The sequence below is a fragment of the Martes martes genome (assembly GCF_963455335.1).
Source record: "Martes martes genome assembly, chromosome: 15".
Taxonomy (NCBI): Eukaryota; Metazoa; Chordata; class Mammalia; order Carnivora; family Mustelidae; genus Martes; species Martes martes.
The window spans coordinates 245,905-269,930 of record NC_137903.1 but is presented as its reverse complement, the minus strand read 5'-3'; the positions used below and the strand labels follow the sequence as shown (position 1 = coordinate 269,930).

General features: G+C 58.5%; 2 protein-coding genes across 2 annotated transcripts in view; both read right to left on the bottom strand.

Annotated features, from left to right (window-relative positions):
- Positions 1 to 2,023: 2,023 nt before the first annotated feature.
- SLC27A3 (solute carrier family 27 member 3) lies at positions 2,024 to 6,524 on the bottom strand. Its single transcript, XM_080824402.1, has 10 exons — positions 5,814 to 6,524; positions 5,295 to 5,504; positions 4,887 to 5,045; positions 4,200 to 4,324; positions 3,769 to 3,963; positions 3,569 to 3,659; positions 3,243 to 3,441; positions 2,927 to 3,024; positions 2,671 to 2,801; positions 2,024 to 2,366 (listed from the first exon to the last, which is right to left on the bottom strand). Exons 1-10 carry the CDS (start codon positions 6,406 to 6,408, stop codon positions 2,190 to 2,192), a joined length of 1,980 nt encoding a protein of 659 aa, XP_080680528.1. The 5' UTR covers positions 6,409 to 6,524; the 3' UTR covers positions 2,024 to 2,189.
- A 1,062-nt stretch (positions 6,525 to 7,586) lies between these two features.
- Positions 7,587 to 24,026, bottom strand: part of INTS3 (integrator complex subunit 3) — a 38,539-nt gene continuing 22,099 nt past the window's right edge. Inside the window, exons 9-30 of the mRNA XM_080824362.1 lie at positions 23,111 to 23,208; positions 21,069 to 21,260; positions 20,059 to 20,146; positions 19,305 to 19,384; positions 18,846 to 18,937; positions 18,442 to 18,548; positions 17,685 to 17,804; positions 17,239 to 17,368; positions 16,750 to 16,804; positions 16,486 to 16,589; positions 15,479 to 15,523; positions 15,166 to 15,285; positions 13,108 to 13,261; positions 12,030 to 12,098; positions 11,228 to 11,303; positions 10,758 to 10,871; positions 10,370 to 10,418; positions 9,360 to 9,527; positions 8,923 to 9,023; positions 8,741 to 8,813; positions 8,496 to 8,652; positions 7,587 to 8,386 (exon numbers count right to left, since the gene is read on the bottom strand). Of these exons, the coding sequence (XP_080680488.1) occupies positions 8,309 to 8,386; positions 8,496 to 8,652; positions 8,741 to 8,813; positions 8,923 to 9,023; positions 9,360 to 9,527; positions 10,370 to 10,418; positions 10,758 to 10,871; positions 11,228 to 11,303; positions 12,030 to 12,098; positions 13,108 to 13,261; positions 15,166 to 15,285; positions 15,479 to 15,523; positions 16,486 to 16,589; positions 16,750 to 16,804; positions 17,239 to 17,368; positions 17,685 to 17,804; positions 18,442 to 18,548; positions 18,846 to 18,937; positions 19,305 to 19,384; positions 20,059 to 20,146; positions 21,069 to 21,260; positions 23,111 to 23,208 (2,270 nt within the window). The 3' untranslated portion in view covers positions 7,587 to 8,308. The remainder of the gene's footprint in view (positions 8,387 to 8,495; positions 8,653 to 8,740; positions 8,814 to 8,922; positions 9,024 to 9,359; positions 9,528 to 10,369; positions 10,419 to 10,757; positions 10,872 to 11,227; positions 11,304 to 12,029; positions 12,099 to 13,107; positions 13,262 to 15,165; positions 15,286 to 15,478; positions 15,524 to 16,485; positions 16,590 to 16,749; positions 16,805 to 17,238; positions 17,369 to 17,684; positions 17,805 to 18,441; positions 18,549 to 18,845; positions 18,938 to 19,304; positions 19,385 to 20,058; positions 20,147 to 21,068; positions 21,261 to 23,110; positions 23,209 to 24,026) is intronic.

Below are 24,026 nucleotides of genomic sequence, written 5' to 3'. Positions count from 1 at the left end.
ATTTTATTTATTTAGGGATGCCGTGGTGGCTCAGTGGGTTAAGCCTCTGCCTTCGGCTCCGGTCATGGTCTCGAGGTTCTTGGATCGAGCCCCGCATCGGGCTCTCTGCTCAGCGGGGAGCCTGCTTCACTCTCCCTCTCTCTCTCTCTGCCTGCCTCTCTGCCTACTTGTGATCTCTGTCTGTCAAATAAATAAAATCTTAAAAAAAAAGATTTTATTTATTTGAGAGAGAATGAGAGAGCAAGAGAGAGAGAGCAAGAGCATAAGGAAGAAGGTCAGAGGGAGAAGCAGACCCCCTGCCAAGCAAGTAGCCTGATGTGGGACTCGAACCCGGGTCTCCAGGATCATGACCTGAGCCCCACAGGCGGACCTGAGGCTGCTTCTTGAAGACAAGTGCCAATCGCCGTCACCTGCTCTGAGCCTTGGAACAGAATTCCTAAACACATGACATATGGAATTTAAAATTTGCTAGTAGCCACATTTACAAAGGTAAAAACATACAAGTTTAACTTTATTATATTTAACTCAATGCATCCAAAATGCAACTTCAGCATGTAAGTAATATAAAATAAAAATAGAAAATTAAAAAATGCATTTTGGGGAGGTGTACCAAGTCTTTGAGACCTGGTGTGTATTTTACACCTAACAGCACATCTTGCTTTAGACTAGCCACATTTCAAGCACTCAGGAGGCAGGTGTGGCCAGTGGCCACCATATTGGACACGGCAGACTTAGGTGAAATGCAACAGGGAATGTGGAGAAAATAATGTGTGTGATTCCATGAGGGAAGAGGTGGCTCCTCCACTCAGTCCTGGGAAGTGGACTGGGTTGAGCGGTTTAAGAGGGCAGCTGCAGGGCATGGCCCTGTCAGCCAAGTGACACACCTACCCAGTCCCCCCTTGCCACCCCCCAAACACATAACTATTGCTCTCTTTCTGGGCTGAGAGAGGTGAGCGGAATGAGCTAGATTCCTCATTTATTGGTCAGTGTGTGACGTCACCTATGCCTCAGTGTGCACCTCAGTCTTTGTTGATGCTGAGCTGGGATTTCTGGTGGAAGGTGGGGCAATGTGTATATTTCGGAACAGGAGTTAGCCGTTGGGACCCGAGGCTGTTGGCGAGGCCCATCCCCTGACCTCTCATTTTGGGGAGAGGAACTGGAGGGAGAAAGATAACCCAAGGGAAGGAAGCAGAAAATGTTGAGGACCCATAGCTCAAAACTGAAGGGGTTTTATTTATGTTTTTATATTTTCTAAGTAATCTCTACACCCAGCGTGGGGGTCGAACCCACAACCCCTAGATTGAGAGTGCAATGTTCCACTGACAGCCAGTCAGGAACCCCCACAGGTGGGACTTTAGTTTTAGGAGAAGCAGGAGTTTCATCATTTTTTAGATGATGAAATTTTTTGATGCTTCATTTGGAGGCCAAGGACAGGCCTTTTTCCTTTTGATTCCCCCTTCTTCCTGCTGCCACATGCACACGTGCACTGTGAGCCTTGCTCCCAGGAAAGCCTTTAAAGTCTCCTCGAGCCTGAGGGGCCCCAAGCTAGACTGCTGCTCTGGGAATGCAGGACCAAGATTAGGCTGGGGGCGCTGCGTGGCCCCACCCTCTCCCCCTCGACTGGCTTCCTCAGAGGCTGTGAGGGAAGGGGGGTATCTAGAGTATCCGTTCCCTCCAGATCAAACCTTTGGCCTGGTTGACCCTTCTCCAGCCCAGCCACACCTGGGTCTTGGGGACGCGGTGGCTGCATTTCCCTGCCTCGGTCCACCTGTGCCATTTGGTCCATCCCTCCGGTCCCCCAGCTCCCCCTACGGAGCTGCCCAGCACTGAGGGCGTCAGGCTGGGATGGGCACACAGCGCATACCCTGACATCCTCCACCAGCGGCCCTCCAAGGACAAGGATCACATGGGGTCCTGAGAGGAAGACACTGTGGTCCAGACGCGGCGCTCAGGCCCCCGTAAGGTCGGGGCAGAGGGGTGTGTGGCTGTGTCAGGGAAAAGCAGTTCCACGGACACGGAAGACCAGAGGTGCATATCAGAAAGACAGAGCTCGACTGGCTCTGGCCCCGTTTATTACAAAATAATGATTCCAAATCTGGTATAAAAAAGATCCCAGATGGCCCCCAGCACACCTGCCATGCCCTCGAGCCACAAAGTCGCTCCCTCGGGCTGCTGAGCATGGGGGGCCGTCAGATGCGAAGGTCCCCAGCCAGGAGGGCACTGTACCGGGCCCGTGTGAGGGGCAGGTAGGCACCCCCAGGCTGGTCCAGAACGTAGAGGGGGTCAGACAGTGCGCTCGGGTCAAAGCCCTCCTTTGCCAGCCGCACCTTCTGCTGCTTGAAGGTCTCCGTCGTGGCCAGAGACTCCTGAGGAGGGCATCAAAGGGAGCTGAAGGCAGGCGCACCCTGCCCTGGGGGGTCAGGTGAGTCAAGAGGCAGGGACAAGGAGGTATGAGGTCGGGGTTTAGGGGCCGGGGTGACAGGGAAGAGAAAGAGACAAGCCTGGAGGAGGGCAGAGGGAGCGGAGGGGGCGAAGGAGCGCCCGTCCGGGAAGGAGCTGCTCCCGCCCTCCGCCGGACAGCGTCCCCTGCGGGTCCCCGCGTGCGGCGTGGGGCCCGCCGAGGGCTGTGGACCCGAGGGCTGGAGGGGTGGGGCGGGAGGAGCCAGTTACCTGGAGCCTCAGGAACCGAGGCCAGGCGTAGGGCGGCAGGTTCTCAGAAACGTGGGCGTAGAGCTGCCCAAGGTCCAAGGAGCGGGGGGGCCGCAGAACCAGGGCCGCCATTCCAGCCCTGCCCTCGTGCCCTGGGAGGTGGGGACAGGTCACCAGCTGCTGTGGGGGCCCACCCGCTGGCCTCACGTTCCCTGTGCCCCCGTAACACCGGGTCAGGGAGGCAGGCCGGCCGCCTCCTGCCTCCCTGTCTTGGCACCTGGCACGGTGACTCCGTAGACGTTCACCTCCTGAAGAAAGTCCAGAGACTCCAAGGCCTCCGCCACCTCGGTTGTGGCCACGTTCTCCCCTTTCCACCTGCCAGAGGGCAGAGATCCCGGGCCTTAGGGGGTGGGTGGGGGAGGGCACAGTCGGGGAGCCAGACGCTCCCAGGGAGGAGGCACTGCGGAGGTCTGTCTGACAGGAGAGGACGGACGAGGGGCTGGGTTTGGGTGTGTGTTAGGAGGTTAGGGTTCGGGGCTCTGGGTCACAGGCACTGGATGTCTGGGAAAGGACTCCACGTCGCGCACAGATACCTGAAGGTGTCCCCAGTCCGATCGCGGAAGCGGAGAAAACCCTGGTCGTCGCAGACCAGCAGGTCCCCAGTGTTGAAGAAAACATCCCCAGGCCGGAAGACGTCCTTCAGCAGCTTCCCCTGGCCCAGCTCCGGGCCCCCGGCATAGCCCAGGAACGGGGACTGCTGGCTGACCGGGGCCACCAGCAGCCCGGGCTCACCTGGCAGAGCACTGGGGTCAGGGGTGGCTGCCTACCCACCAGGAGCCTCCTGTCCCTCGCCCCGCTGTCCGGTCCCAGTCCTCCCCCGCCGGCTGCACCACCCCATCGAGCCCGCCTGAGCACGAACCTGGACATGTGGCCACACAGTGCCCCTGGGTATCCCGAATCGGCTCCCCTGTGGTGACATCATAGCGAATCAAAGAGAAGGGGAAGACATGCTGGGGGAAGGGAGACCCAGGCACTGGGTCATTTCAGTGGCATGAGGCCCCTCCCTGCCAGCCCCCACCCGCCGCAGGACCCCCAGTTGCTCTCCCAGGCCTCCCTCACCTTATAAAGCCAGGAGGCACGGCCCACAGCACCCAGCTGTCCCGTGTAGTTAAAAGTGGCAACATTGCCCTCAGTGAGCCCGTAGGTCTCCAGCACCCGCAGGGGACCAAAACGGCGCACAAAGCGCTCCCAGGTGTCGGGTCGCAGCCCGCTGCCCACTGCCAGCCGGACCTTATGGCCGTGTTCCGCCGCGCTCTGAGGCGAGGAGAGACGGGCGGAAGGGTCACCACCAAGACGCCGGCTCCCAAACGTGAGGTCCCCTTTCCCCGTCCCCTGAAGCCCCTCCCACCGCCACCTCGCTCGGATGTCCCGGCATCCCAGGCTCCTCACCCCGCCCCACCACCCCACCACCGTCTGCCCGCAGGGTCTCCGCCTTAGGAAGTGCCCACCTCCCTGCGCAGGCCCCTCTGCCCCGACCTCCGCCCACGCACCGGGGGCTGGTTGACAAGGTATCGGCACAGCTCCCCTATGTACTGGAACACTGTCACCCCGTGCTGCTGGCAGTCCTCCCAGAACTGACTGGCCGAGAATTTGGACTTCAGCACCACTGTGGCCCCTGCCGGAAGTGGAGGGGGGGTGGAGAAAGGTGAGGTGAAGGGCTGAGGGGGGTGCCCTGACCACCCCCTTCCCAGACACTGGCCCTCACTGTTGTGTGTGGCTCCCGGGAAGGCCCTGCTGTGACGTCCAGCAGCAGGCGGCTTGGCCCGCCTCCTTTCCCACCTGTGTCCCAGAGAGCTCAGTGCCCTTCCTCTGCTTCCCGTCCCCACACTGTCCCCGCTCTGCACCCTGACTCCAAGCCCCAATCTGTCCATTTGCTTCTTCCCCGGCTGACAGCCACAGCCCTTCCCCAACCCGCCCTGGGAGTCTGGAGTCCCGCCAACTGTACGGCGTCCCTAGCCAGTGGGCAGGCTCTGCAGGGGTGCCGCCCCACTGGACCGGAGGTCTTCTAGGGTAGCCCCTGCCTCCTCCTTCCTCCGGATTCCCTACCCTGAAGGACTCAGGGAGCATCCCCAGGTGAGCACATCACAGAAGGGCCTTAATAAATGTTTGCTAGAAAAAACACCTGCTGGAGGACCAGAGGTGGGGAGGACTGGGGGGCTGCCGCTGGGGAGACTGACCAATGCCCAAGCAGCCCACGATGCCCAGGAGGGAGCCCGACATGTGGTAGAGGGGGAGGGCCAGGTAGATCACATCATCCCGGTGGGCCCCGCACAGCTCGTAGAAGGCCTGGCACTGTAGGATCTTCAAGTGACTGATCTGCGCAGCCTTGGGGAGGCCTGTGGGCAGTGGGCGGAGACCGGGAAGGGTCTGAGTCTCAGGCCCTGCCTCCCTCCGCCCCTGCTGGGTTTCACACAGAAAGAGGCGGAGGCAAGGCAGAAGCTGAGAGGAAGGCAGGCCGGGCTGTCCGGGCCATCCGGCGTGGCAGGCAGGGTGCGGAGAGCAGCCTGGAAACTGAGGCCGTACTTGTTGGTCCCGGTCTCCTGCCTTCCTCTGCCTGCTTTCTGGGAGGGAAGGCCGGTGCTCACCCGTGGTGCCAGAAGTGAAGATGTACAGGCACGTGTCCATTCCGCTCTGGGGGGCAGACAGGTACCCTGGCACCGGTCCGTCCGCTTCTGCCGAGGCCTCGGCCAGCAAGTCGCTGATTCCTGCAGGATGGGCTTCAGGGCCTGCAGCCCAAAGACGGAGCCCCATGGCTCTCAGGGCTGGCAGGTCAGGCTCCAGCGACTCCAGGAACTCTGGGTGAGGTGGGAGCGCAGAGCTCGGGGAAAGGAATTCTTCTCCGCCCCCTCAGCCTGTGTGCACGTCCCTCGCCCCTCCCCACCACCTCGCTGCTCCCGGGCGAGGAGAACGGTCTGGACATCCCATCACCGCTCTGGGGACCACAGACCCAGCTCCATCCCGCGGCCAACCCGAAGACTCAAGACCCTCAAGCACCCTTGCCGAACCCCCAGGAGGAGGCCCGGCCACCTTCCGAGCTCCGCCCCTTCTCTGCGGCCCCTTTCCGAGGCCGGCCCCGCCCCGAGGGCCGTGCGCCCCGGCCTTACCTGGCGCCAGGACCAGCGCGCGCGCGCCGCAGCTGCGGAGGCAGTGCAGGAGGGGACCCCGGCGCAGGGCGGCGGGCACAAAGGCTGTGCGCAGGCCGGCCTTGGCCAGCCCGAACCAGAGCCACAGGAACTCCGGGCAGGCGGGGAGGAGCAGCGCCACGGTGTCCCCGGGCGCTAGAGGGGCCGCGGCGCCGGCCACTCCCGCGGCCCGCTCGGCCTCTGCGCCGCCGCTGGGCCCCGCGCCCCAGCCCCGCGCGCGCAAGAAAGCGCGCGCAGCCCGGTTGCTCTCGCGCTCGGCCTCCGCGTAGCTGAAGCGTCGCGGGCCGTGAATGAGGAAGATGTGTGCGGGGCGCTGCCGGGCCAGTTCCGCGAGGCGCCAGGCCAGGCTGCAGCCCCCCTCGGGGCCCCTCGGGTCGGCGGCGGCCGCGGCCAGGGCGCGCGCTCGAAGAGCCCGCTTGCATCGCAGGGCGCGTACCGCGAAGGCCAAGTCCGCCGGCAGCCAGCGCAGCCCCGGCCAGAGGCGCGGCTTCCGCAGCAGGAGCAGCGGCGGCAGCAGCAGCAGCGGCAGCAGCAGCAGCGGCAGCAGGGCGGCCATGGTGCCTCGTCCCGGGCCCGACCCCGAGGCTCCCTTCCGAAAACTGGGGCTGCTCGCTTTTGCTCGGGGACCTCTGCTCCCGGGAGCGCGCGTGCGCCAGCCCCTCCCCCACCCTTCTCCACAGGCGGGGAGCCGAGGCCCGGAGGTGCGTGGGGGGCGGCCCCGAACTCTCGGCCCTCCCCGCCGCCGCGCCCCGCCCTGTGCGCGCTCCCTCCCAGACAGCGGGCGGCTCACACGCTCCGCCGACCGGATTCGGGCTTTCTCCCCAAGGCCGCTTCCGTCCTGGCCCGAGGATGCCACCACGGCTCTCCCCCCAGAAGGGCCGGAGAACTGGGCCCTTTGCCCCTTTGGCGCTGCAAGTGCCGGCCCGAGGGCCAGACCGGTGCCCTCCCCCAGCGCCAGCAGCAGCCCTAGGGGAAGGGTGGGGGCCCAGGCAGCAAGTCCTGGAGGGGCGACGGCGGAGGCCCTTCCCGGGCAAGGGTACAATAATTGGGGCAGCCAGCAAATGCTTTCCATCCTGGTTTTAATTCGGGCAGAGGGAATGGGAAGGGGAGAGGAAGAAGAGGCCTCCCGCGACTTGGACTTTTAAAGGAAGGAATAGCAGCTTTGAGGAAGGAGCCACTGGACTCTGCAAGCCCTCTGTCCCCCGCCCAGACCTCCCTCCTCCCTGCTCGGCGGGCCACCCAGCCTCCTGGGCAGCCAAGGGGGTTCTTTTCTGCTGGGACACAGGGGACAAGGCAAGTGGCTGTGGAACAAAGGTTCCTTCCTATCTGAATTCTCCCCACTGGGCCCACTTCTGTCCATCAGAATCCGAGTTGGGGGCACCCTTCACCCCCAACGAATCCTCCAGTAGTAGTTGGTAAGCACACAGATCTACTAAACTGAACAAATACTCACTTTTGGAAGCCTCTAGTTTCTTGAGAGAGAAGTAGGGAGGAACAGAGTTTTACTTGGAGGAAGAGGTGCCTGGACAGGTCAGTGCCTGGCCCACAGCCCCAGTGGCAGCAAGAAGGCTGGGCAGGTGGGGGTGGCCAAACGCCCCTCCAGACCAGGGGGTGTGCAGGAAGGGACAAGGGGGAGCTCCCCAGCCACAGTGGGGGGGGGTGGTGGTGGCACCAGGGAGCCAGGAGCACTGTCAGGTGCCCCCCACTACCTGGGCCAGCAACTCCAGCACAAAAGAGGTTCTGGCTTGTTTTATTGTCATTTAAAAACTTTAAAAAAGCGATTATCTCTGCCAAAAACCAAAACCAAACAAAAAGGAACTCAAGAAATGGGACCGTTGGACAGTTCCGTGGACGCTGTCTCTGGCTCCGGCCTCCCTCTCCCCTCGGTCCCTGCCTGAACCCTTACGGCATCTGCCCCATGCGGAGGAACAGGCAGGCAGGTGGACAGCCCTGGTGACATGCCCACCGCACATGGGAGGACGGAGAGCAACGATAAATTGCCTGTTAGGAGCGAATCGAGGCCAGATGGGGGAGCCGGGAAGGGGTGTCCATACACTGTCTTCACTCCCATCCTGGCCTCTCTGACCAGCAAGCCCCGGCTGCCATTTCTCTTCTCTGTGGGGGGCTGGGGAGGGGCAGGGGCTGAGGACCCGCACCAGCCCAGATTTCACACAGCCTCTGGCTTCCGTGGGACCTGAGTCGGTGGGAGCAGCAGTGTGAGGGGGCTAGAGGCCCCCGGATGGGAGGGAGCAGGGGCTGGGGCTGCATGGCAGCTGCGCAGGCTGAGCCCAAGGAGGCAGCTCATCCTTCCTGCCGGGCGAGCCTTGGGCACCAGGTGAGCCTCGGGCGGAGGGAGGGGGCGCCCTCCCTATATCTCCCCGGCCCTTACTAATCTCTGATGCACCAAGGAGGGGAGGGCAGTCCCGCTGGGGGTGGGATGGAGGAACACAGGGGCCTCAGTCACTGTCAGACCCCACCGCAGAGGACCCCTTCCGTTTCCGCTTGGTAGGCTTCGGTTTTGTGTCTTCTTCCTCCTGGAAGAGATGGGGGCGGGGGGCGGCCGTTAGCCTGAGCGGCCACCAGTCCCAGCCGCGCCCCTCCCACTGCTCCTGCGGGAGGGAGCACCGAGGAGCGGGCTCTCACCGAGGCACTGCTGGAGCCTGACTCTTCCTCGGCATTGGGGGGCTGTGTCGCACTCTTTCGGCTGCGGGGGCTGGACAGAGCTGCTTTTCTCCGGCTCTTGGGCGGCTTGGTGGACGAGTCCTCATACTCCTCGGCCAGGGAGAAGAGATCGCTGAACCTGAGGGAGAGAGCCGGCCTCAGCACACTCCTCCGGGTGCTCTCTGTCCCGCAGGGGAGGGCACTCCCGCGGCTTCCCAACGCCTTACTTCATCTTGTGGGCCTCGTCACAGCTTGCCTGCACGTGCTGCAGCGCCTGGAGAATCGGGGTTTGGCTAAAAACTAGTGGGAGGAGGGAGAGCAGGGAAGGAAGGACAGTGAGGGGTCAGGAAGTCACGGGGTCCTCCCGCCCCCCGCCCAGGGCTGCTCTGAGCCAGGGTCTGCCGCATACAGTTCTGCTTGGTGTTGGTCAGGTTGAGGCGCAGGTTGTCCAAGTGTTCCAGAATCTGCTCCAGGGTCAGCTGGGCGAGCTTGCTGCTGGAGCTCCGTAGGCTGCAGGGACGGCACACAGCCAGAGTCTGAGGCCGAGGGGAGGGCTCCGGGAGTGGGGGACACCCTCCCCACCAGGGCCCCTCCTGAAGGCAGCGGCGGCGCTTTCCCAAAAGCAGGGGTGGGGGGGGGGCTGGGCTGGGCTGGGGGTGGGACAGGAGACCAGCTGGCCTCTAGGGAAGGGGCCAGATCCGGCCGAGCAGTGCATAGCCTCAGACCACTAGGTGTCACCCACTAACCACAGGGAAGGAACCGCCCAGGTGCCGGCCTGTGGGCAGTGGGCAGCCCTCCACAGGGCCCACGCCCCCCCCCCCAGGTCTCCCCTCATGCCCCCCCCACCTCTGCCTCTTGCGAGGGAGGCTGTTGTTCTTGATGAGCAGGGACTTGATGTGCTCGGCCAGCAGCTCATCGTGCTTCATGCACCAGTGCCGCAGGATGCTGGTGGTGAACTGGTCGTCCGGGTGACACGGCCTGCTCAACACCATCTTCACCATCTCCTCACTGGGCCTGGGGCGGGAGGGGGTGGAGGGCCTCAGGGTCCCCTGGTCTCTCCCACCGATTCCCCGACCCTCAGCCCCCTTCTCCCGCGGCTTCCTGCTCTCACACCCCCTCTCCACCCCACACCCCTCCCTGCTCCTTTCTCACCCCCCCCACAACCCCTCCCCTCTCTCACACCCCCTGGCCCTGGGCCTGGGGATGCTGGTTTCGTCAGAAGGGACCCCGCCAGTTCTGCAGCAGTACACGGCGGGCATACTGGGGAGGCAGTTCACCAAAACTCTCCCGCCGTGCCCACAACAGTCAGGAAATGGGCCAGGGAGGTGAGAAGATGGTACAGTATCTAGCCCGAGAAGGCGCAGGGGATGGGGGCTGGCCAGCCACAACCCTCAACCTGCCCACTTCCTTTACCGCTTCTAGTCTCTCAGGCAAGAGAGCAGAAAAGGTGGCAGGAAAGCCACAGCTGTTGCCCTACTTCTCTGGGCTGTTGGGAAAATGCCGATCCCCCTCCAGGCCCCACCCCTGTACTCTGACCCAGTCTCCTCTGAGATTAGCCCAGGGTGGCTTCATCACGGCAGGGTGGGGAGCAGGAAACCGGGATGTCCGGTCCCCACCCCCACCCCCTCCTCCCAGGGCAGCTCCTGGTGGGCAGGGGCGTAAAGTCGAGAGGAAGCCCAGATCTCAGGGGAGCTGCCTGTTTGTAAATCATTTTAGGGGAAGGGCAGAATAAGCAGATGTCTACGGTAAGAAAAAGCATGGCCAGCCTCCTAAAGGAGCAGACAGGAGCCGTTTACAGGATGCTCTCTCTCGATATGCCGTGACTGGGAGCAAGAGTCCCCGGCAGCAGAACTCACTTCTCTCTTCGGAGCTGCAGCAGCAGGCAAGACAGGGCCTCTGGGTGCTCTGCGGGGGAGGGCAGAGGCCAGTCAGAGGGTTGTCAAATCCCAGGAACAATGATCCCTCTCCCATCAACAGCCACTCGAGGGAGCAAGCACAGCCTTCCCCAAGGAGTCAGGAAGAACGATCCCTTGCTTCTACAAAGTTCTGAGCAGCCTGAGCCCCAGCTCGTGCCTGGCTCAGAGTGGGCTGCCGGCAGGACTCATCAAGGAGCCTGGCCTTGTGGACCTCGCAGGGAGGGGCGGCAGGGCGTCTGCTCATCCAGAAGGCTAGGGGCCTCAGCCTTGCCCCTGAGGGACTGGGGTGGTCCTCCCCTCCATGCTCCCTGCCCACAGCCCTACTCACCTTTGTATTTGAGGTGCTGCAGGATGGGGATTATGGTCTCCAGGGGGATGTTGTGGGCCAGGAAGAGCTGCCAGGCACAGTACTGCTCAAAGGTCTCCCAGTCCAGGCTCTGGACTACAGGAGACAGAGAAGGGGCGTGCTTGCGCTCTCCTTCACACACACCTAGGGCTAAGCCACTGACCGCAGCACTGCAAGCCGGGGTGGTACACAGGTGGGGACACCGACCCTAAGGCTACAGATACTCTCCCTTTCCACACGGAGCATCATTTTCAAAGCCTTCACATTGTGTCTATAGTCCCACCAGCCCTGAGCTTAAGAACCAAAACCAGAGACGCCGCCAAGCCCGTGGAACAGAGTGACCATCCACCCCGTTCTCTGCCCAAGCCAGCTCCGCTGTTACTAGAAAACATTCGGGCAGCCACACGGTGCTCCCCAATCCCCCGGGTGGCCCGCGGGGTCTGCTCACTTACTGAGTATGTTGAGGACAGAATCCTTTCGAAACATAACTAGGTTCCCCATCATCACGTGGCAGACCAGCTCCTGGAGCTGAGGAGGAGGAGGAGGAAGAAGGCAAGACCCATTGGTTCCAAAAGAAGCCAGGAAGCCAGTGTGGGAGGAGAAGCAGGAGGGCCCACGTTGGGGGAAAAACCAGAGGAAGGGAAAACCTAGTTTAAAGGCTCGGGGAGGTCTCTGAAGGACACAGGGGCTGGTGAAGAACAGGTGAAGGCTTGTTTGGGGCAAAATAGTTAAAGAAAACCATTAAAGTGGTTTCCACGCCCTGACAGCAGAGGGAGAATGGGCAACTTGTCTACCTGGCCCCACTCTGGGCCCCAACCCACACCAGCCTGTGCCTGGGAAGGAGGGGAGGGCCCTGGGAGGCTGAGCTCTGAAACACAGGTGTGGGTAGGAGAAAGGCAAAGAAAGGAGGGCTCTTCTGTGATAAATGGGGTGAGAGAATGGAGAGGAGGAGCAGAAACGGGACCGCAGTTCGGCACAAGAAAACGCACAGGCAAAGCTGCAGCCACCCGGGGCCCTGTACGTGGTGGAAAAGTCAATGGCCTGATCATTTCATCCTGAGCCAAGGGGACGGCCAGATGAGAGCTAAAAAAGAAACCTACCTCCTCGCTTTCCATGTGGAACTGGAGTACCCAGGAAAGCATGAGCCCCACCTGCTTCCGTGGGGATCCATTTCTCTCCTAGCCCCCAGGCCTGAAGTGCACACAGGTGCAGCTCCCCCCCAACCGCCCCCCAGGATGACAGCGCCCTGTGCACCTGTGCAGAGTCAATAACAGCCACGATCATGTTCAGCAGCTCGCCACTCCGCAAGGTCTCATCTGGAAACTGGGCAAAAAAGAGGGAAGCTGGGGTAGGAGTCCAGGGTGCATCCCTGACTTGGACCTCATAATCTGCTCCCCTTTCTTCCCAAAAGCTCAGGGGGCGGCTGGGTTAGCCAGACGTGGGCTCCTAACACAAATACCTAAAGAAAGATCCAACAGCTGCAAAGCTGGAACTCTAACTCTTCCAAAACCCAAATCTGCTTTGTGTGTGCCCACAGCACGAGGAGTGTGTGTGTCTCAGGAAAGCAATGGGGAGCCAGTGCCAGAGCCAAAGAGGACTGGCCCTGACTGGTGAGGGCTGTGTGGCAGCAGGGACAACAAGTCCAATCTGTGCTGACCCTCAGCCGAGGAAGAGAAGGCACAGAGAGTCTGGGGTGCACAAGAGACAGGCCCGTCCCAGGGGAGGCCGGCTGACCAGGGAGGAAGCAGAGGAGGAAACTGCTCTGCGCTGGGCACATGCATCTCCCCCCCACCGGTAGTTTCCGGCTGAGATCACAGTTCCTCCTGTCATGCCCACACCCCACGCCCTGATTTCCCTGTTCCCGGGAACTTTCACCAAGGGGAGGAAGAGCTGATACTTCCTCTGATGTCCTAGTTCCTAGAGAAGACAACGAGTGAATGAGGAAAATGAAAGTCGAGTCTCCACCACCAAGGCCCTGGTCTTTGGGAACCACTAGAGAAACCAAGGGTGAGCAGTCAGCCGGCAAGAGGGCGTGCGATGTATGAACGTGGACTTGGCTGGGGGCCTGTCCTGGGTCCAGAGGATGGGGCCAAAGCTGAGAAGCCAGGTGTAGAGGCCCAGACCCCAACTCACACCACAAAGCACAGCACAGGATTTCTGGGGGTCTTAGGCATTTTTTAACCATTAATGGGGGAGGGCGGGCCATGGGCAGGTGCGGTGCTGGAAAGAAAAGCCCGGCGCGGCCAGCAGGGGTTGTACGCAGAGACGCGTAGTCTCATGAGCCTGCCCCGCACAGCGGCCCTGTCCCAGCCGAATCCCGTCAGACACTGACCTCCGTATAGATGGAGGGTGTGAGGTGACACAGCAGCCGCACGTCGTCTTCCTGGCAGGCCTTCATGTCCATCATCAAGCAGGTGTGCAGATCACCCAGCTGCGTGGCCTGGGCGAACGACTCGTACAGGTTCATCTTCCCGGCTGCAGCTTTGCTGCAAGAGCAGTGGGGCCTGAGCCGGCGGCCAAGCCCGGCGGCCAGCCTCAGCCTCCCGCGAAGCAGGCCCTCGTCGGCAGCCCCTTTGCTGCCCCTGGTGCCCCCCCTGCCTTCCTCAAGAGTTTGGTGACTTAGAGAAACGAGGACACACCCTGCAGCGCCCCCAACAGCACCGACCACGGCTACTGACGCTGCCGACCGGGGAGAGCTGAACACAGGAGAGGGCTCAGCTTGGCCTAGAAAGCTCGCTCTCCCACCTCCCGGACTTCGAACCACGGGGGCGACAGGGCACGGAGCCTCCGCCTCACACCATGTACAGAACAACCCAAAACGGGTCACAGGCCTCAAAGTGAAGGACTGAAATCACACGATGCCCAGAAGAAAACACAGGAGAAAATCTCCACGACAGCACAGCCAAGTGACAGAGAAAAAAACAGACCGGACTTTTCAAAATGGAAAACTCCCGTGTTTCAAAGGGCTCCATCAAGGGTGTAAAAAGACAATCCGCAAGGTGAGAAAACACCTGCAAGCCTCATGTTTCTTGAGGGACTTGTATCCAGAATATATAAAAACAAAACTTAAGAATCAACACTAAAAAGATGAATGACTCCAACTAAGTAATGGAGAGGAGGGTCGCCTGGGTGGCTCCGTCGGTGAGGCGTCTGACTCCGGGTGTCGGCTCAGACTGTGACCTCTGGGCAGTGGGATCGAGCCCTGCGTCAGACTCTGTGCTCAGTGTGGCCTCTGCTTGAGGACTCTCTCTCCCTGTCCCTGTGCTCATCCCCTCCGTGTACACTCTCTCTCGCTAATAAATAAGTCTCAAAACGAAATAAAACAGGGGCGCCTGGGTGGCTCAGTGGGTTAAGCTTCTGCCTCCGGCTCAGGTCATGGTCTCAGGGTCCTGGGATCGAGCCCCGCATCGGGCTCTCTGCTCAGCAGGGAGCCTGCTTCCCCCCTCTCTCTGCCTGCCTCTCTGCCTACTTGTGATCTCTGTCCGTCAAATAAATAAATAAAATCTTAAAAAAAAAACAAACAGGAGAAGATCTGAACAGATATTTCTCCAAAGAAAACACACAAATGGCCAATGACAAGCACATGAAGAGGGGCTCAGTATCACCAGCCATCAGCGCAAATCAAAACCACCAACCCACTAGGACGGCTCTAATGAAAAAGCTGCCAGCCACAGGGGTCGGGAAGCCCGTGAAAGCCCTGGGAATGGGCCGCAGGGACTCCGCAAAGTGGTTCGGCAGTTCCTCACAGGGTTAAAGACGGAGTTACTGTTCAACCGGCATTTTACCCTGAGGTATATATACCTGGGAAAATCGAACACCTGCGTCCAGGTAAAGATCTGTATGTGAATGTTCACAGCAGCTCTTTTCACAACAGACAGAAAAGTGGAAACGAATCAGATGTCTACCGCTGGGTGAATGGAGAAACGAACTGTGGTACATCCAGACAGTGGAGGAGTATTTGGTCATAAAAAAGGAAGTCCTGACACAAGCAACAGCAGGGATGACCCCTGAAGACATTACACTAAGTGACATAAGCCAGTCAGTCATGAGAAACCACACGTTGTACGGTTCCGTTTATACGGAATACACAGAGGAAGTCAATCTGGAGAGACAGAGAGCAGATCCGTGGTCGACGGGGGTGGGGTGAAAGAGACAATGGGAAGGTGACTGCTGACTGGGACGTGGTTTCTCTTGCCAGTGATGAAAATGTTCTAAATTAGCCACCAGCAACAACTGGATAACTTTGGGAATGTACTTTAAACCACTGAATTATGGTTTTAAAGCTGTTGTTAAAAAAAACAACAACAAACACTACACAGAAGGCCAGGTGATGACGGCCAAGGGCAGGAGAGTCAGCATACGTAGGAGAGGCTCTCGGAACCATACCCACCTGGCCCGCAGGTAGTACAGCAGGTGGTAGCCAATCTTGGGCTGTTTCTGGTAGAGCTCAGAGAGAAGATCCAGGAGCAGAGAGAAGCTGCTGTTGTCTTCCTGCATCTGACACAGGTTCCTGGAGGTGGGGGAAGTGGGAAGGGAGCAGAGCTGTACGTAGGGCAGACCTTCCTGTGGGGGCAGGAGCTGTCTGTGCCCACTGCGTGTCCCTCCCTTCTGGAAAAAGGGTCCCATTCCCCCTGGACAGAAGCACAGGACTGCCGAGATGGGGACGGATGGCCCAGCAGTGTCTCTTACAGCTGGATCCTTACCTAAATATCAAGTAGAGAGGCTTTCCCACAGACTCCTCCAGGGACCTGCAAGAGGAGGGGGACATCTAACAGTCCACCTGAGTGGAGAAAATGCACTACAGGCAGACAATACGGAGGCTAGATGCCAGTCTGCTCCTTTCCAAACAAGAGGTCACCTTCTTGCTGCCCCAGAGATCAGTAACGGAGAAGACAGATTCCCAACACATACCACAGTCTAGGTAGTGACTGTCACTGAAAATGAGATTCCTGGGGCGCCCAGCTGGCTCAGCTGGAGGAACACGCAACTCTTGATCTTGGGGTTGTGGGTTCGAGCCCCCAAGCTGCGTAGAGAGATTGCTTAAGAATAAAATCTTAGGAGGCACCACTGGGTGGCTCAGTGGGTTAAAGCCTCTGCCTTCAGCTCCGGTCATGGTCTCAGGGTCCTGGGATCGAGCCCTGCATCGGGCACTCTGCTCAGCGGGGAGCCTGCTTCCCCACCCCCCACCTGCTGCTCTGCCTACTTGTGATCTGTCAAAAAAAAAAAAAAATCTTAAAAAAAATTTTTTTAAAATAAATAATAAAAATAAAATCTTTAAAAAAAAAAAGAAAGAAAGAAAAAGAAAATGGGATTCCTGCCCTTCTGGGAGGGTCCAATCCCACCTATAGCAGCACAGACTGGGCACACAGGAAGGGGTGCTAGTCTCTGCCCCATGCTCTGCATTTGGCAGACAAAAATGAATCCTTAAGTGAATCAGCACACAGGAGAATAAAAACAAGTGAAGAGGGGGCGCCTGGCTGGCTCAGTCAGTAGAGTGTGTGACTCTCGATCTCGGAGTCTGAGTTCAAGCCCCGTGCTGGGTATAGAGATTGCTTGAAAATAAAATAATAAAAAAAGAAAAGAAAACAACAAGCGAAGATTATTCCTCTCAAGTCTGCAGCAAGACGCCTCCTGGACCAGGGCTCCAAGACCACACTCCGGCTCCCAGGAGCCACCGGGCGGGCGGGGGTCAGGGAAGAGGAACCCTTACTCCTCAGTGATCTCCTCAGGCAACACCTCCCCTCGAAAGTGGGCCTTGAAGAGCTCCTGCAGGCAGGACGCCAGCACAGACAGCTGCTCCGAGTCGAAGTCTTCCTGGGTGGAGAGACAAGCGCCGGGTATCACCACACGACCCACCCTCACCCGTCCCAGGACCCAGAGCCCCTGCGGTCGCTCTGCTTCCACCTCGAGGGTAAACCAGACGGAGCAGCTGGGGGATGGGAAGGAGTCAGCTGCCTGCGTGGGATCTCCTCACCTCCAGGACCTGGTCCACGATTTCCTGCATGACCTCACACTGGGCCTCGGTGTCACTGTAGTGCAGAATCGAGAGGAGATCTCAGGGACGTGAATGACAGCAGAGGGCAGGACACACCCAGCAAAGCACATTCACGCATGGACAAGATAAAGGACCTCTGGGAATCCTGGCTTGGGCTGGGGAGGCTTTACGGCAGAATTTGCTACTCTCTGGGCAGAGGCCCTAAGAGAAGGGAAATCCCCATCCATACGTGGTATCTCCATCCCTCTTCTCAAGCTTTGGTTCTCAGAGACTCATGTCCTCAGAATGTACAGACTGAGAACCACATGTTGAGGACTGAGGCTGCCCTCTGCCCTGCCTGTACCCCCCCAAACTGCAGAAGGCACATCACGGGGCCTCTGCTCCCTCTCCATACTCCCAGCACCCCCCAGGTAGCAGAAGTGAGCCTGGGGCTGAGCCTCCCACGGTGAGGACAGGAGCGGCGCGCACCTCCCCTTCTGCAGCTGGAGCACTTTGTCCCGCAGGGACTCGTCCAGTTGGTCAAGATAAGGGGTGATGTCCACTGGCTCCTCCACCACAGTCTCCTTGATGGGGTGAAAGCGGAACTCTCTCTTCTTCCCTGAAGGGGGTATCGAGGGAAGCCGTCACCTGCCCAGGCCCAAGCAGCAGGGAAAGCCCCACGCGCCGGTGCACAAACACCCTGCACGTGGGCACACCCAGCCTTCGGAGCACACAACGGCGGGGGCCCCTCCTCCTTCTCTCCCTGCTGCTTCGGGGCTGAGGGCAGGGCTCTGTGCCCAGGAGTCCCATCCAGTAATCCTACGAACGGAACTAACTCGGGGGCCCGGGCGACAGAGAAGCCACACAGAGCTGCTCCTGCCACCTGGTCCTCTTAGGGCTGATGTCCTCTGGAGCCCCTTCATTGCTGGGCCCACCTCGGCTGCTGAGGTCCTCCTCATCGTCACTGAAGGCTGCCTCCGCGTTGTCATAGCAACCCTCATCCTTGTCCGACATATGGTTGTCCATCTCCACGGAAACCGGCTCCTCAAGTTTGACTTGGGAGGAAAGAGACAAGGCATTTGATGGCCTCCTGTGACCTAAGACGCCTAACTCTCTAGGCTGGAGGCAGGCGGACTACAGACCCTGGAAGGACAGATATCTTGTCCTCACGTCACCTCACAGAATGGTACAGGAAATGCCTCCTGGGCTTGGCTCGCACCGGCAAGTAGGTAAGACGGAGGACAGTCCCAAGCGCTCTTCACTTCAAAACCAAGTTGGGAAGTTCTGCTTGATTTAACCCTTATCCCCCCCAAAAAAGTGTGTGTGTGTGGGCGTGTGTGTGTATAACTGGGAGAAAGACTTGAGACCTAACATGACCACCTCTCACGAGGGCTTGGGGCCTGGGGATGGGGAGAGAGGGGAGTTGCATGAAGTTACAGCGAGGCAGACGCACCCCCCATGAAAGCCTTCCCTACGGCAGGGAGGCTCCTGAGGGAAGATGCAGGAGCTGAGGAGCAAGAGTCCGGTGAGAGGAGAGCGGAACCGAGGAAGACGACGCAAGAACTCATTAAAGAGAAGGTGTGGAGCAAAACCCTGAAATGGACAGTCACAGAGGTAGAGCAGCCCCAGGACGACATGCGCGCTATCTCCATCCCTCTTCTCAAACAGGTGACAGAACGGGAGGGCCCGTACCTTCTACCGGCGGGCTGGGCGAACTGCAGAACTCAGGAAACTTCTCCCTCAGCATTGCCCGAAGCTCCTTATCCAACTTAGGGTTGTCAAACAGGGGAGCCAAATGCCTGGGGGGAACGTGAACGAAGGTCAACGTCAGAGCTCCTCCCTTCAGCCGGAGAGACAGGTCTACCCCAACCCAAGAGCTGGGCCATACTCAGACCCCTGGAATATGATTGCGAGACAGAAATTTCTCTGAGCGTCAAGAGGACGTATTCTTAGCAGTCTGAGGCAGAGCCAGTACTTTCTATACCAGTCAAGAAAAAAGGGTCAGCAGTGGTAGGACAGTATGTGAATGTGCCCGACCTAGTGACACATGAGAAAACAGCGCCTCCCCCCTGCTTAGAGACACATAAAGTTCTTACGCCAAGACCCGTTTCTCCACAATGTGGTTGAGGGAGGAGAACACACCCTGTCGCACGTGGCCCTCCAGTGGTGGATAGAAGTTGGGAATGATCTGGAAGGGAAGAAAGGAATGACAGAGTCCTGCTGGACCAGAGCTAAAAAGCTGCTTCAGCTTTGATCAGGAGACACTAGGGAGTGCGGGTGCAGAAAGGTCTGGAATGTTTCTCACCATTCCAGGTTGCTAAAATGATTAATTCTTCCTAGACCTGGCTGCTCCTCAGAGAGACCAGATTCTACCTTAAGCCGTGATTCCTGAGGTCAAGAAAGACATGCAAAGATTCCACAGGAGACGGCAGGAATTGGAAGGGGAGCATCCCTTAACCTGGCGGGTGGGACATAGGACCACAGCTGCCCCCACAATGAAGGGCACTGGGAAGAGCTACCTGCAGGCCTGTAAGGTAGAGGGGACACACACTTACGCGGCACATGAAGTCCAGGAGTGTGGCAGTGATGGCTGGGTGTGGCTTCATGGAGTGGTGCATGACCAGGATGGCCGGTTCTGGGGACAGCGGAATGAAAGGGCCCCCCCATCAGACGTCTGTGCCCAGCTCCATGGAAGAAGGCATCACTGCTCATGAACGGTTCGGGAGACAGCTGCATCCCTGCCTCCTACACCCGCTCTTCCTACTCGCAGACAACCCCGAAACGGCGCTGAGCCCGCGTCTCCCTTGTCCCCAGCATGAAGCTTGGAGGACAGAGAGCACAGGAGAGGAAAAGCAAGGCGTGGCACAGTCCTGTGCCCAGGCGCCCCCCACCGGAAGCCAAAGAAGAAGGTCTAGGGCAGAAGTGGGGGAGTGAGGGGGCGCCTGGGTGGCTCAGTGGGTTAAACCTCCGCCTTTGGCTCAGGTCATGATCTCAGGGTCCTGGGATCGAGCCCCGCATCGGGCTCTCTGCTCAGCGGGGAGCCTGCTTCCTCCTCTGTCTCTGCCTGCCTCTCTGCCTACTTGTGATCTCTGTCTGTCAAATAAATAAAATCTTAAAAAAAAAAAAAAAAAAAGAAGTGGGGGGGAGTGAACGTTTGGCCTCACGAAAGGAATCTTCCTTCTCCATCAAGGGAGCACTGGTGAGTGACAGTGGAGCCGTCCTCGCATAAGCTGCCTCCCCCCGCGCTGCCCTGAGACTCATGACTACTGTCACCAAGGCCAGGCTCAGGAGGTGGTCCTGGTCACGTACCTATGTTCATAATGCTGTCCTTGTCTGGGCTGAAGAACAGCCAGTCGTAGAACAAAGCCAGCTTGGCATTGGAGGCAGCGACATTTGACTGAAAGAGAGGTAAGAAAGGACAGCTGATTTCATCCACCCGTTCCCTTCAGAAGCTCAAGACAGACTCCAGGGCCCCCACAACTGCCCATTCAGGAGATAAACTCCCTTCCTAGTGAGACAGGTGAACTCCCCAGGGGTGCGGGGCACACGAGTCTGTGAGTGGCCATGTTCTCACTGACCAAGGGGCCAGGGATGGACCTGGGTTCTCATACATCCAACACATCCCTGATCCTAGAAAAGGAGCCAGGGACGTACCTGGCTGACACTCACCCAGACCAGGCCCTGGACTGTCCTTGCTGGGCTCCCCTGCACATTCCTGACTGAAAGACGCCCCCAGACACGGCCTATTTTTGTGTCTGAATCAGCACATTCCAAGGACCCAGTCAGACCCAGTCAGACAGGGGAGGTCAAAAGGCAACTAGGAGCCAGAGAGCAGACAAAGTGGAGTTTCCCACCCAAGGAACAGGGAGAAAAATGCTGGGAAAGATGTGGCTGAGCCATGGAGTCCCTACGTCTGCATTTAGTATCCAAAGCTGATGCCAAAAGGCTGCCCAGCGAGGGTCTGAGGAACGCAAGCCCGGAACCTGAGGAAGGAGCCGTTCCGAGGAGTAACCACACATGGCTCCGGAAACTGAAAGGAGAGTGGGAGGCCTGAGAAATCTGGGCTTGAGGACCGGCAGTAAAGGCAGAGACGGACCTATCCAAGCCCAGCCCCAGACGGGGAGTAAGAGTGCGGTCAGCTCTGAGAGACTCGGCCGGAGGTGGGACAAGGGCGGAGACGGTGAGCAGGAAGAAAGTGAAGGCGGGGCCCGTGGGGTCAGGAGGCCCAGCGAGTCAGGAAGAAGCACGGAAATAGGGGAACTCAAGGAAGAGGACCCCTCACCGCCCGAGAGCCTCCGCCGCGCAGCCCGGCCCCTCACCGTGCACGTCGTCAGGAGCCAGCCGATGATGGCCCATCGCGGCAAGATATCCGAACTCAGCACTTCGTTGGACGGGTGGACGACCCCACAGATGTAGCGAATGAGGTCACAGCGCAGAGACTGACTGTCTGGGGTTGACAGGTACTGGCGCTGGAACCAATCCTGGTAACGCTTCTGTTGACCAAACCGCACCTGGAGGAAGGGGGCACTGGGGAGAAACTCGGAAGGCCGGGGTTTCTGGGCAGAGGGAAATGAGCACCATTCAACGCTGGGCTTGGCCCAGACCTCAGTCTCTTCCCTCCATTCCTTCACTAACTCACCTTCCTCTCGGGGTCTCCTCTGGGGAGACTTCCTGATTGAAATCTCCCTTGACTGCGAGAAGGGCCGAGATTCCTCCTCACTCACCTCTTACGTCAGCTGCCTTCGTTCCCGCCACCCGCCTGATGTCCTAAACGCTGCCCCCGAGCTGCAGCCCATTCCTGGCTCCCTTCTCCCGTTCTGGTCACCAAGGCTCCAGTCCTAAGCAACATCTTTTCTTACCCAACAGGGAGTGTTCCTTGACAACAAGAGCAGAGCCCGTCTGCCCCAGGGCACCGACTGAGCGCTTCTGTCTCAGCAACCCACGGTACAGACCCTCCAAACCTTTCTGCAGCAACTCCTTCCCCTGCTCTTACTCTAAGACGCTACGACAGCAACACTAAGGAAGAGGAGATCCGATTTTCTCCCCTTCTATTCCCCAAGTTCAACCAAAACAGAGAGTAGGAGGAATAAAAAGAAAGATACAGGGGCGCCTGGGTGGCTCAGTCGGTTAAGCACCTGCCTTTGGCTCAGGTCATGATCTGGGAGCCCCAGGATGGAGCCCCGAATCAGGCACCTGCTCAGCGGGGAGTCTGCTTCTCCCTCTCCCTCTGCCCCTCAAACTCTGATCAGGCTCTCTCGCACGAGTGAACACTCTCTCTAAATCAATACAGTATAAAAAGAAAAGAAAGATACATCCAGATCAACATCGTCTAGTAGAACTTTCTGCAACGATGGTGCCTCCTGAGCACTTAAAACATAGCTCACGCAGCTGAGGTACCGAATTTTTAATCCTACTGAGCTTTAGTGACTTTAGCTATTTAAAAAAATTCTTTTTAAGATTTTATTGATTTGTTAGAGAGTGAGCAAGTGAGCACAAGCACAGGGAGGTGCGGGCAGAGGGAGAAGCAGGCTCCCCAGTGAGCAGGGAGCCCGATGTGCAGCTCGATCCCAGGACTCTGGGGTCATGGCCTGAGCCAAAGGCAGATGCTTCACTGACTGAGCCACCCAGGGGCCCCCCATCCCAATTTTTTTTTTTTTAAGATTTTGCTAAATCATCTCTACATCCAAAGTGCGGCTTAAACTCATGACCCCGAGATCAAGAGCCCACGCTCCACCGATGGAGCTTGAGCTACTTTCAATCGCGAGCCCTGGCTAGCGGCTACCACCCGGGAGAGTGCCGATCTGGACGGCTCTCCTGGATGACTCGGGAGAACGAAAGTGGTCTAGGCCAGTGGCTTCCCAACCCCAGACTGGCAGTAGAGCTGCCGTTGCCTGGAAACTCTGTTAAAAACACAGATTCCTCAAGCAGATTCTCTGGGAGACTAGGATCTGGGAAGATGTATTTTTAACCCACTGCTCAAGCAATTCTGCCGTAACTCAGCCACGTTTGGAAACCAGCAGGCCAGAGTTCACGTGCAGCCAGAGGAACAGTGGCCTTCCCAGAACAAACACTCTACCCTTCTAGAGCATATTCCACACTTGTAAGTCCCATAATTTGTGTATGATTATTGGTTCAATGACAGTTTTAGACACACTGGAAGCTTTACAAGCGCTTGAGCGAGATGCACATCTTCCACTCGACCCTGTATTCCCAGACTGAAGCATCCTGCCCGATGCCAGGCGGACGGGGTCCCCACCTGACCGCTCCGCTGGTCGGCACTCAGAGGAGAGGCATCTGCAGGCTGGAGCAAGAAGCCCAGCCGAGCTGCAGCTTCCGTTCCTGCTGCAAAAGCTTAGCTTACCCGGGAGGTCATGAAGAGGAGCTTAGTCTCCATGTCTGGGGTTAGACGACATGCTAGGAATTTTCTGGATGTTCTTGACTGAAGAAGCTGCAGGATACCTGAACCAAATGTGTAAGGGAAGAGAAAGAGGGAAGCCTGAGGACTAGAAGGAAAGAAGGCAGGAGGGGAACCTGGGCCAAGTTCTGATGGCCAGTGGTCTTGCTCTTGGGGAAATTCTACAACAAGACTGAGAGAGGTCAAGCACAGATACGAGTGGGGGTTCTATCCAGCATCTGCCAACCCCCATCCCCAGGACCCAGATATACTACTTCTCTTCTGCTCCTGGCTATCCGGAGCCCCCTACTCACATTATTCCAGTTAGCAACATGTAGGAAAGTTAGGGGGAAAACAGGGAAACCCTAGCCTCCCTTCCTGCTCCTGACGGTCCCATCCCTGGGTCCTGGGACCAACGCGGTGTTGTGGTATAAGGCACAGGCTCTGGAGTCAGACACACCTGGATCCAGATCTTGCCTCTGACACTCACTAGCTGTGTGGCCTTGGGCAAATTACTTAATCTCCTTGAACCTCATTTTCTTTATCTGTAAATATGGAAAGTAAAATACCCATTTTACAGGGTAGTCCTGAGGATTAAAAGAGTTAACCTGCACGTGTCTAGCACACAGTAAGCGCTTAAAACAACTCAACACATGTTCAATATGAGAGCAACACGACGTAAGGGGGAACCAGGCCTGTCCTCTCCTTCCTGACTCTCCGGGACCCAGAAAGCTGCTTCTACGTGCACACCCGTGTACAGGCACACTCGAATCTACGCACACACGTACAGGTGGGGTGGGGACCCCGAGAAGGGGAAAGAGCTGTCAGAAGGACTTTGTCAGGGAGAGGCACACGGAGACTCCCCCCGCCGAAGAGAATTCTG

Bases quoted from the DNA above. Each gene is read 5' to 3' on its own strand.
- SLC27A3 (XM_080824402.1), bottom strand. From the start codon at position 6,408: ATGGCCGCCCTGCTGCCGCTGCTGCTGCTGCCGCTGCTGCTGCTGCCG. The intron at 3,660-3,768 runs GTGAGGGAGGCC...CCCTTCCCCCAG, and splicing joins GTGCCTCCTGGCTTTATAAG to CATGTCTTCCCCTTCTCTTT. The intron at 2,802-2,926 runs GTGCCAAGACAG...CCCACCTCCCAG, and splicing joins CTACGGAGTCACCGTGCCAG to GGCACGAGGGCAGGGCTGGA.